A 12,500-nucleotide genomic window follows, 5' to 3' on the forward strand; every position below is an offset into this window, starting at 1 on the left:
GCCGTACTTGAGCAATTTTATTCGCGCTGCTAGGCAGCCTGGATTCCATGGATCTGATTTTCACCTCAACGAAGGAACCAATCACAGAACGGAGGGGGCACAGCAAGACGATGACGACACACCGAAACGGTTATGAGCTACGCACAGACGCATTTGATAGACATTCGTAGCGCCCAATAAACGCCTCTAGGCATTCGTAAGCCACGTCTCAAATACGAGAAAATTAATATGTAGTTCCCAGACCCCATCTCAATGAGATGAGGTCTGGCGTTAGCCAGGCTAGTACTACTGTATATATGTACTGTATATAGTATGTTTCTTTTAGTCACATTAAGCAGAAGAAGGAAAGCTAGAGGAGTATTCCTCCACCGTCATTCTCGATATTCAGGTGACTGGCTGTCGCGGCAGACTGTCCGTGAGGCCGAGGGAAGAGAGATGGATGGTGTGTGGCTCTGGGGGGCATCCTGGGGCCTGTCTCTGGCCCACACCGGACACTCAGCGCTAACCCTTTCAACCCTGGAGACGCTCCCTGAGGAGGGATGAATCCCCCACCTCTTCCCCCACCTCCTCCTTCTCCTCTGGGACAGCGTCCACAGCCTCCTCCAGAGAAGCCCGTCCCAGTCCATCTCAGCCCCGCGTAACCGCGGCCGCCTTGGCCCTCTGTACCAGAACAGCTCGGTTACGGGGGCCGTGACGGCGGCGCCGGGCCGGATGACAGCTTGACAGATAGTTGTCACCGTGCGTGACGGGAGACGCGACTCATCTCTCTCTGTTTGGGCGCGGCAAAGGAGGAATAAAAATCCCATCAGGATTGCTGAAGTCATCGCGGGCCCGTAGCAAATAGGCCATATCCATCACCGTGTCTGTCTCGGAATAGAATAAATGTTTCCCTCCTGCTCATTTGTTACAAATCAAAGTTTTCTCTCTCTCTCTCTCCCGCTCTCTCTCTCTCTCTCTCTCTTGCTTTCCCTCCCTTTCTGCAAGCGGTGCTTCTGTCTCTAGCCTATTATCAGCCATCAGACACCGCTCAAAAACACTGACCCAATGCTCGTCAACCCTCTCGCTGTCTGTTTAACTTTGTGAGGTGTTGACGGATATCTAATCAGGCCTCCCTGCCACTGCCCGCTGCGCCACCCTAAGCAAATTCCTCCGGCTGCCCCGGTCCACGGCAGCATGCGAGTGATCTCATTTGGCGTCTGGAAACAAATTAAGCGGTGGCGGCATCGCTGGGACGCTCGGCGGAGGGCTCCAGGGGGACCGAAAACCAGCCGAGTAAGCAGGTAGGTGGGCCGCTCTGACAGATGCTGGCACCTTAAGGCAATTTTCTTGTGCACTTTCTGTCAGGCAGCCGGCACGGGCTGAGGAGATGGGGCCGAGCATAGTCAGAAAGAGGACTCACCTGTCTCCTGTCTGGACGACAGCTGAGGAAGCCAAGCAGTGCAAGTGTATCACTGTCAACGGCTGTGTCGTGTTGACGTTCGGTATACCAGTCTAAGCTGTATGCTAGTATGGTCTGTATGTTAGCTTGAGAAAAACCCATTTTAAGGTTTTTAACTGACATCCTTACTAGTGCAGCATGACGTTACTGGTATGCAGTATTTTTCACAATGTCTTCCCAATGTCACATTGCTCCACAGCCCACCTGAACCACTGAGAGAGTCCCTGTTGGCTCTGCAGCCCCTCCGGGTGCTGTGAGTGTGCAAACTGAAGGCAGGCTTAGCTCTGCAGCAACAGCAGGAGGGACTGTTCACTAGAGTAGCCTAGGTTCCTCAAAGGGAAGGAGTGACTGTTAACTAGAGTAGCCTAGGTTCCTCAAAGGGCAGGAGGGACTGTTCACTAGAGTAGTCTAGGTTCCTCAAAGGGCAGGGCAAGAGGGACTGTTCACTAGAGTAGCCTAGGTTCCTCAAAGGGCAGGAGGGACTGTTCACTAGAGTAGCCTAGGTTCCTCAAAGGGCAGGGCAGGAGGGACTGTTCACTAGAGTAGCCTAGGTTCCTCAAAGGGCAGGGCAAGAGGGACTGTTCACTAGAGTAGCCTAGGTTCCACAAAGGGCAGGAGGAACTGTTCACTAGAGTAGCCTAGGTTTCTCAAAGGGCAGGGCAAGAGGGACTGTTCACTAGAGTAGCCTAGGTTCCTCAAAGGGCAGGAGGGACTGTTCACTAGAGTAGCCTAGGTTCCTCAAAGGGCAGGGCAAGAGGAACTGTTCACTAGAGTAGCCTAGGTTCCACAAAGGGCAGGAGGGACTGTTCACTAGAGTAGCCTAGGTTCCTCAAAGGGCAGGAGGGACTGTTCACTAGAGTAGCCTAGGTTCCTCAAAGGGCAGGGCAAGGGTGTCATGCTGCTGCAGTAAGCCATGTTGCGATGCATGCATGAATTTGGGAATGTGTGTGCCTCAGTGTGTGTTTGCTGATACGTGTGTGTGTGTGTGTGTGTGTGTGTGTGTGTATGTGTGTGTGTGTGTGTGTGTGTGTGTGTGTGTGTGTTCAGCAAACTGCACACAGGGAGTTTCACAGGGATTTACAGAGCCAAGAGAGAGAGAGAGAGGAGCTGTCCATGGTATTATTTCACTGCCTCATGGCAAGAATAGCGCAGCATTTCATTCAGAGAGTTCCATCCGCTGAAAGCCTAGAGCGAGTCATATCACTTCCCTCTTCCTCACCTTGGCTGCTTCGCTTCCTGACCAATGAACACATCAGCAAAGAATGATATTCTAATACACCAGGAAGGCAAAAGCTATGGAGCGGATTTTGTGCCACCCTGAAATGCAAACGTGACTTTGGGATGAGGTGAAAAACTATCTCCATGACACATGGTTTTAAAGAGCACAGAATGCAAAGACCGTGCCATGTAGAAATGCAATACACAGAGGCATTACTTTTCACTGTAGGATAGAAAGAGAAAAGCAAGATCATCATTGATTTGCATAGTGTTCAATAACTACTCAGAAAAACAACGAAAGGATTATATTACACACAATCGTGATGACGTCGTGTCATACCACACCAAAATGGAATATGTGTCTGTTTTTCATAACGTCAAAAAGAACAGGAAGTTGTGTTACAAGGAAATCTAATAACTGTCCAATCACAGTCCCTCCACAGCATGTCAGGAGTGTGGTTGAGGTTAGCAAGCAAAATAGTAGCCTATGCACTTTCATTGACAATGAAATTGTTTTGTTTTTTTTAAATAGTAGCCTATGCACTTTCATTGACAATGAAATAGTTTTTTAAAAATAGTAGCCTATGTACCTTCTTTGATAATCATCTTTTTTTTTTATTGTTATTAAATACTGTATGTATTATAAGATTATTTTCACAACACTGCAGGGACAGTTGCTTTTCCCCTCATCCAAAAAGTCATGCTTACATTTCAGGGTCGGACACAATGTGTTCAGAAACAGACAACCGGAGGGGCAGACAGGAGGACGAGGAGGCAGCATTTGGACAGACAGTCTGTGAGGCCTGTGACGAGAGAAAGTCCAGGATCTTGGACAGGGCTAGCTCGGACCCTCAGTTCTGCATGATTGTGAGTGTCCAAATAAACCGTGTGAAATATATGTTCTATTGTTTCTACAGTTTGTATGCATGCCTGAGAATATCTTTTTTTGCCCTTGAGAATAATTGGATTATAGAAGGTCACTACTTGCAAATTTGCAACTAGACAGCATAAGGTCATGACAACTACCTGTAGAGACATTCTTGTCAGTGCCATGGCATGGACAACTGTTAGTGGAGAGCACTGTTGATGCCTGCAAAGTGTAACTGTTGATGACTACATGGCATTACTGCCTCGGAAATGGTGGTGACTCATTTGTTTGTCCTTGGAACAATGTCAATGTATTAACATTGTAAGCCACCTGACGCAGTGGACCGCTAAGAGTAGCTGACAAGACCCTTTATGCGCGTTTGTGTCTTCCTGTCTTGTAAGGGTCGGGTAGGGCTTTTGCAGAGAGCTCGCTTGATTTCTTTAGTTGTTAACATTTTAACTTCTATCCTTTCAGCGATGAGTCATTCTTAGAGAAATAAACTGTGAGATGGAAATGTGTGGATAAGGAGAGTGAAGCGAGGAGTCTTTAAAAAGTGGAATGAGATTTGCAGAGCTGTGTCACCGTTCACAATGACACGCGTTTCTCACCTCCAAAATGCAAATAAAAAGTCAAGGTGGAAACAGGTGCTTGCGTACCTGTTGTTGCTATCATATGTTACTGTATATAGCTAAATAAACTCCCTGACTTATGCCAAGCAGACACAGATTTTGACATGATTGTAGCCCCGAAGCCATCGAAGTGTAGTCTGCTCAAAACGGTGCACGGCGTCTCATTGCACACTGTGTTACATCATATCCATGTGTTTAATCACATGCAGTTAAGACATGGTGCAAATTTGAACTATTTTTACCTTCACTGAGAAACGCTGGCTTAGTCGGATATTGATGGCTATCATGCAGGCTATCACTCCATTCCCAGCAGAGCCAAACCAGCGATCTCAGATCCCCAACATCCCCAAGATGTTACAGAAATACAAAATGGAGTAGTAGGAGCAGACCACCTGTGTCAAATCCAACACCCTCATACCCCCAATGAGAACCAATAACGTACAAGATAAACAACACAGTAGGTAGCGCAGTAGGCAGCGCTTTGCGACAGCACATTTATGATGCCAATCTGACCTAACCACTTCACAACACCAACAGCCCCAAGGGAATGAAAGCACATGCACATTAAAGGAAAACTCCGGCAATTTATCACATAGATCTCTGTTTCTTGAGACCACTGAGTACCGTCGGTATGAAAAAAGAAATGTGCTACCTAGCTTGAGTTGCTCAGCCAACAGCTAGAGTAGCCAGGCAGCTACTGTGCCACACTCTGGGGGCATGATTTTTGAAAATGTATTTTTGTGCCGAAAGTAGTCGGTGGCCTTGAGAAACAGAGATCTAAGTAAAAATTGGTCGGAGTTTTCCTTTAAGGCCTGATTTCTGAGGCCCACATCAGTGACAGCTGACTCTCTGTGGTTCTCATGTTTCACACAGACAGTCAACAGTGAGATCAGAGATGACCACCGACCGGAAAAGAGACGCCCTGGCCTCTGGCAGGACTGGCCGCGTGAAGAGACACACACACACATATCCGCAGGCGCTTACCTGTGTGACCAGCGGCTCCAGCAGCCTCTCCACCGTCAGGGTGCGGATCTCCAGACTCTTAGGGTCCCATTTCAGCAAGATGGGGGACGTAGCACTGGTCATGGTTGCTGTAGAGGAGGAGAAGAGGAACGGTGTCAGAGAGAAAGATAGCGAGAGGCAGAGGGAGAGAGAGAGAGAGAGAGAGAGAGAGAGATGTTCAGAGTTGCTGAGTAATACAGTATGCTATCCTTGTGGTTTAGGCACTTCACACACTTGGTGAGAGAGATTAGAGGGCATTAAGCTAATGTTGTAATATACCGGAGAGAAGAGTTAGTTGTTTTTCAATGGAGGAAAGACAACTTCCATAAATGGACAGAAACATCACGTCATACGCTTTGTACAGAACATAATCAAGTAGGAAACACTGACTGAAAAAATGTAGATCAACACCATGTGTAGAACCACCACACATTTCTCCCACACAACACTAGAACCTCCACATATTTCTCCCATGCAACACTAGAACCTCCACACATTTATCCCATGCAACATTAGAACCTCCACACATTTCTCCCATACAACACTAGAACCTCCACACATTTCTCCCATGCAACACTAGAACCTCCACACATTTCTCCCATGCATCAATGAGCATGAAAGTCTTGTCTGTCTCAACACATGACTAGATGTGAATACCGCATTTCTCACATTCTGGCTGCAACATTCAGTGGTAAAACATCTGAATCATAAAGCATGGAATCCTAATAAAGGCTGATTGCAAAATGTTGGTTGTGAATAAATAGCTCTTTCTTTACAACATTCAGTTGCACAGCTGTTAGGATACGTGTCAACCAGACCTCAGACCTGCTGAGTTGCGCGTGATGGGCATGTTGGGGACAGGATGGGGGAGAAACACATCTGGCCAGAGTGTCCAAATGGCCCGAGCGTGTGTGAGAGTGGTCAGGAATGACAGCACACAGCCACAGCCTGTCATCTTATCTCCTCCACCAGCACTCTTGGCTCTTCATCTCAGTGGGATCTGTAGTGCAGGAGAATGCATCTGGAGGTACCTCGCCTGTGCATATGGAAGACATTCCTCATATATATATCTTCTTCATAAGAGGAATGTCTGCCTCTTTTCAAAGCAAAATATGAAGAGAGATTAAATGCATTCCCCTCTCCCTTTCTCTCTCTCTCTCTCTCTCTCTCTCTCTCTCTCTCTCTCTCTCTCTCTCCCTCTCTTTCTATTTCTCTCCCTCTCTCCTGCTTGCTTTCTCTCTCTGTCTCTCTCTCTCTCCCTCTCGTCACTTCTCCAGTCAGTCAGAGTTACTGCAGAGAGCCTGTGATGCGTGTGTGTGTGTGTGTGTGTGTGTGTGTGTGTGTGTGTGTGTGTGTGTGGGGAGATGGGGGGGGGGGGGGGGTTGCGGATTCAAATGGGGGCTTTGAACAGGGCTAATGCATGCAGGTGCTCTGTGATTAAGGCTCTGCATCCTGTGGAGGTACTCCCAGGGAAGTACACAAGAAAGCCAGCCACCTCCATTTGAAGATAGAGAGGGCTGCAGGGAGCGGAGCAGGGAGGATGAGCAGCAACCCCACTGCACAAACTCAGGCAGACAGGCTGGAGAGGAAATGAGGGGTTCGATAGACGAACCAAATAAATCCTCCATTCTTACGCGCAGATAAGCCATCATTATACAGTCACAACTAGTGTACTTCATCATATTTCAACATTCTGAAGGACTTCAGCAAGAGGAACATTCTGAAATCCAAAAGCAAATAAATTGGCATGAATTTTAACACACCACTTTCGCATTCTGGTGCAGTAGCTGTTGACCAAAGTTGCGCTCAGTGTGCTATCACGGCGATTTGCACTCCCCCACCACATCTGAGAAACGAGAGCAGTGATGACAGTTACAAAGACCAGGTGCTGCAGGAGCAGATAAGGGCACAAAGGTACAACAAACGATAGCAAGTGGAGGCTCTTCACACAAACACGAGTCACACTCGCGGGACTCAGGCAGAGTGGAGCGGAGCAGCACCCCACGCCTCCCTCACCCCCCCCCCCCACACACACACACACACACACACCCCACCCCACCCCACGCCCCGTCAAATACGCTGCTGCTGCTGCTGCTACTGTAGCTGCTGGCTTTTAACATCCCAGCTGCACCCATTAAGAGGAGAGATCAATGAGAGACAGTAGATGGAGCTCACTTATTCAGAAGACCAAGAGAACTTATCAGTACTTATTTTCCTCCTCCCACTGATAAACACACACACACACACACACACACACAAGCACAAGCACACACACACACACACACACACACACACACACACACACACACACACACTGATGGTTCGGTCCATAGCGAGCTGTGTTCCCAGCCCTCATAGCCATTAGACAGTTAGTGTGCTGCAATAGCAAGAGCTGGGCGAGCTGTATAAAGCAGGATAAGAAATACTCACTGATAATTAACCAAGTTCAAGTGTTAACCTTGCTTAAACACTGCTGTTCTTACTTCATGTATCCTCACATACCCCAATGCCTATGCTGTCTCAAATGTCACTTCAGTGTCTGCTGTGTATTAATTCACGCTTACGGTATTTCATTTGGTACCAAAAATACTCTATACATTTTGCATTGTGATGTTTACCACCCTAATGGTGGGCTAAGCTAGCACCAGTCTTTTAAGGGCAAATCATTTGGAACAGTTGCTTCATAATCAGCATGATTTCCCTGACAGACACACATACTGATACAGGACTCTGCTTAAAGTTTCTCACAAGGCTCTCACCTTTGCTAAGCTGATCACAAACAGGAGAGGCCACTGACACTAAACACTCACCCGAAACCTCCCACCCACCCCACCCCCCCCCCAAACACTCTGCCCTAAACCTCGCAGTGTAGTAGGCAACCGTGCTGTGAGGATGAAGTGTTGATCCTGTACCTGCTCTACGGTGGCGTAGATACATCATCTCGCCTCTCCCTCACCCCCCCCCCCCCCCCCACCACACACACACACACACACACACCAACCCCCCACTACCACCATCTGCTCCGTGGCTTTATGGCCCGTGACACAGGAAGCCCCCGGGAGGAAATGACACGCCGCCGTGAAAATGGCCAACCTGTCGCTGATCAATCTGACTCCCCCTCTGACATTTCTTGACATTTGGTGACATTTGCGGGAATGAGCGTCTCTGATGATATATGTTTACAGCCGCGGCTAGTTCATTAGGCCGGGGACTTACATGCACTTCACTCGGGGGCACTGTGCAATTGAACTGACTTAGTGCGAGCGCGCTCAGTACCAGCCAGACATCTGCCGCGCCGCACCAAGCCGCGCTTCGCTTCGCTGACTAATGAGACGCAAATGGCAGCACGTCACCGCAATCCACGGATGAGCCACGCTGTGTCATAAACATGCCCTGCACTATTATCAAACCATTTTGTCAGTCTAGCAGAATGCTATCTCCGAGGCATTCGACAATTTTAATGTCCGAGAGTGAATACAAGGAAGCTCTCTGTCTAGGCCATCCGTCCCCTGGTCTGTTGTTATGGAGGACTGTTTTGCTGATGTGGCCTCCTGTCCTTATCTGTTTCTGCACAAATGAAATCTTCCCCATCTCTAATGGTGTCCTTGGGCCTCCATTCTTCTCTCTGCACCCATCCTCCTGCAGAAACGGGTGTGGTGGATGATACTTGAATTTCCCCTAGGGATCAATAAAGTATCTATCTATCTATCTAGTGGCTTCCTGGTATCATAGTGTCATAAAGACCCATTGTTGGTGGAAGCATGTCACTTCTCCTCAGGATTCGAAATGGAGCGATAATTATGTTGATAATTTTGTGCCAGGCAGCTCCCGTGATTAAAGCAGTGGTGATAATGCAGGCTAAATTAGTCTCTATGAAATCTAAATGGGCACTGCCTATGCTCGCAGAGTCTCTCTCTCTCTCGCTTGCTCGCTCGCTCTCTCTCCCTCTCTCTCTCTTTCTCTTCACCGCTACTGGTACGACGCCGCTGATGTGAAATGGATCATTGTTGGCAGGCAAGATTCGCAGTAATGTCAGCAACTGCACTGCGCCAGCAAAACTGTATTCACAGTTGTCCATGTCATCAGATGAGCTTGTCATGTCGTTCCTCAAACTATTATGGCTCCTGCCATCCATATTTGCCCCATGTGTGTTGTCATGTGCATATGGGAATACTGCTATACTGTTTATATTCAGGACTGTTTAGTGTGTGTGTGTGTGTGTGTGTGTGTGTGTGTGTTTGCACATAATGCACAATAGACAATGCACATACATACACCTACTCTATTCACTTGGATCAGATGGAACAGCAGTCATATACTCTTCAGCACATTCACAGGCACAGATTCAAGCACACGCACGCGCACACACACACACACGACCCACCACATCTATGCCACATCCGGGCCAAAGAGTGGGGTCTTATCCGGGCCAAAGATTGAGGTCTTATCTGGGCCAAAGAGTGAGGTCTTATCTGGGCCAAGTCCTCTGGTTTGGAGCTGGTGGCCCACCGCACAGCCACCAAGGCAGGTAATGAAATGCAAATGAGTGGCGCTAATGTAGGAATTAGCCACAGACAGGCAGTCTTATACACATTAAGCAAGACCTGCGACTTCATTAGAACTCCCCAAACGCACACACAGGGAGGGGCACACGAAAAACACACACTCATGCAGACACATACACAGTACGTCACCATAATGATCACTCAAACATTAAATCTCTCAACCACACATATCACACAAAACACACACACTCCCTCTCTCTCTTTATCTCTCTCTCTCTCACACACACACACACACACACACACACACACACACACTTGCACACACATACACTGACACACACATACACACACGAACACTCACACACACACACACACACACACAAACACACACACACACACACAAGCATCCTGCAGACTAGGAGTCATCAGTCCTAACTCAGAGACCTGTGTGAGTGTGTGTGTGTGTGTGTGTGTGTGACTGTGATATTGCCTCGGTAACAACAGCCAGACCATTGGTTATCCCAGGTTTGATTCCTGAATCCGCCTCTGCAAGTCTGAAATGCTTTGGATAAAAGTCTTGTAAATACCAGTCAAGTTGAAGTTCAACTTTATAGTTAATCTGTGAGGCCATATTGGGTCTCCTCCCTCCTCCCTCCTTTGCTCTTGCTTCCTCTCTCTATTTCTAATCAAACTTGCTTTATTAGAATGTGTGTGTGTGTGTGGATGTGTGTGTGTGTGTGTGTGTATGTGTGTGAGTGTGTGTGTGTGTTTGAGAGACTGTGTATGTCTGAGTGTGTGTGCGTGCGTGACAGAGAGCATATTTCTCCCTCTCTCATCCATGTGTGTGTTAGTGTGTGTGCATAAGAGTTCTTTTCACTTTTTTTTTTCTAAAACGAGAGTGCTTGACGAGAGAAAATAAATCCTCCTTTTAAAGCCCCAAAAAAGATGGCCCATTTTTCATTCAAAGCGCATCTTCAATCAAAAGCATTGCACACCCCCAGCCCCAGCGGCGCTGCAGTGGCCCTCCATGGCTCCGCGGGCCCCGGGCGCTTTGGATTAGGGCTCAGATTAAGAGGGAAGAGCACAGGAGCGCTGGAGCTGCTCACTTTTGTCACTCCTCCTCCGCCACACTCCTCCGTCACAAACTAGTCCGCCATCTTCCTCTTTTCCCCTCCTCTCCGCTTCTTTCTGCTCCTCTCCTCTCCTCTCCTGCCCCGCCTCCTCTTCCACACCGTCCTCTTCCTCCAGGTTGTCCTGCTGCGTGGACAGGGCACAGGACTGGTCGGTGCGGTCGGCATGTTGAATTTGGCAAGGCTGTGCCAGGGCCCGGAGCCGATGGAGTGAGAGGTCGGGGTGACACGGAACAGTGAGCTCCCTCGCCTCTTAAGCTCTTGCTCCCATTGAACAGGGCCAACTCTCTTTCTTCTCTATTTTCTATCCCGTTCTTTCTTCCTCCTCATCCTCCTCTTCCTCCTCCTCCCTCCATTTCCTTATCCACACTCTGGAGTGGATTTCAAGAGTTTGCTGTTTCCATTTTGTTCCATTCACTCTCTCTTTTGGAAAGCGAGCAAATCAGTGATGCATATTAATGAGTGAGGGGTTGCATGATGACTGTGAGAGAGAGAGAGAGAAAGACAGAGAGAGGGAGAGAGAGGTAGAGATAGAGGGGGGAAGGAGAAGAGAAGAGGAAGGAGAGTGGGGGTGCCAATGGTAAACAAGCGCACAGTGCCATCAGTGAGCGCAGTGGAGTTTTCTGGAACACGTCAAAGAAGCTGTCAGTGAAATGCACCGGATCCACAAAAGCTGCTGTTGCGAGAGAGAAAACAGCCGGCGCTTTTCAATTTGGCTCCAGAGCTGCTGACACACACACACACACACAAACACAAACACATACACACACACACACACACACACTCACACACACACACAAACACATACACACTAATACACACACACACACACACACACACACACACACACAGACACAGACACACACACACACACACACACACACACACAGACACAAACACACACTCACACACACACACACACACACACACACACACACACACACACACACACAGACACAGACACACACACACACACTCACACACACACACACACACAAACAAACACACAAACACACAAACACATACACACTAATACACACATACACACACGAACACACACAAACACAAATACACACGCAAACACATTCACACATACATACACACACACACATACACAGACACACACATTAAATCATAACAATACACAAGCAGACATACACTGACCTCCCACCCTCAAACTTTTCCACAAAAAAACACAAATGCACACACCCCAAACTCAGCTACAGAGAGGCCAGGTGCCATGTGATGTGAGTTTATGATGTTGTTTGTTAGTTAATGCTCATTAAATTAAGTGATTAGCTTGTTTTTTGTGCTGACCATAGTACTCTCAAAATAGCTCTGATTGCACTGACACAACTGGCAGGGGAAACTAAAGTCATTATCTCACCCAGGTGCAAAACTGCTGTGTGTGTGTGTGTGTGTGTGTGTGTGTGTGTGTGTGTGTGTGTGTGTGTGTGTGTGTGTGTGTGTGTGTGTGTCAGTGTCAGTGTCAGTGTGTGCATGTGTTTGTGTTGTGTAGTCTATGTAGCTTGCCATATGTTCCACCAGGAACTCTAATAAAGGAAACAGACAAGTATTCTCGTACTGCAGGAGCCATGTTATTTAAAAAAAGGAAAACACACACACATTTCTACAATCCCTGCTGTCTCACAGCTCCACCTGTTACCGTAGATTGTCATTCTTTCTTTCAATCTTTCTCCCTCTCTCCCT

At 47.9% G+C, this 12,500-nt stretch overlaps 1 protein-coding gene across 2 annotated transcripts in view; it reads right to left on the reverse strand.

Annotated features, from left to right (window-relative positions):
* Positions 1–12,500, reverse strand: part of ctnna2 (catenin (cadherin-associated protein), alpha 2) — a 406,672-nt gene that overhangs the window by 375,619 nt on the left and 18,553 nt on the right. For both annotated transcript variants that reach the window (XM_042088135.1, XM_042088145.1), the window contains exon 2: positions 5,138–5,244. In XM_042088135.1, the coding sequence (XP_041944069.1) occupies positions 5,138–5,239 (102 nt within the window). In that variant the 5' untranslated portion in view covers positions 5,240–5,244. The remainder of the gene's footprint in view (positions 1–5,137; positions 5,245–12,500) is intronic.

Source organism: Alosa sapidissima, chromosome 1 (assembly GCF_018492685.1).
Source record: "Alosa sapidissima isolate fAloSap1 chromosome 1, fAloSap1.pri, whole genome shotgun sequence".
In the NCBI taxonomy this organism is placed as follows: domain Eukaryota; kingdom Metazoa; phylum Chordata; class Actinopteri; order Clupeiformes; family Clupeidae; genus Alosa; species Alosa sapidissima.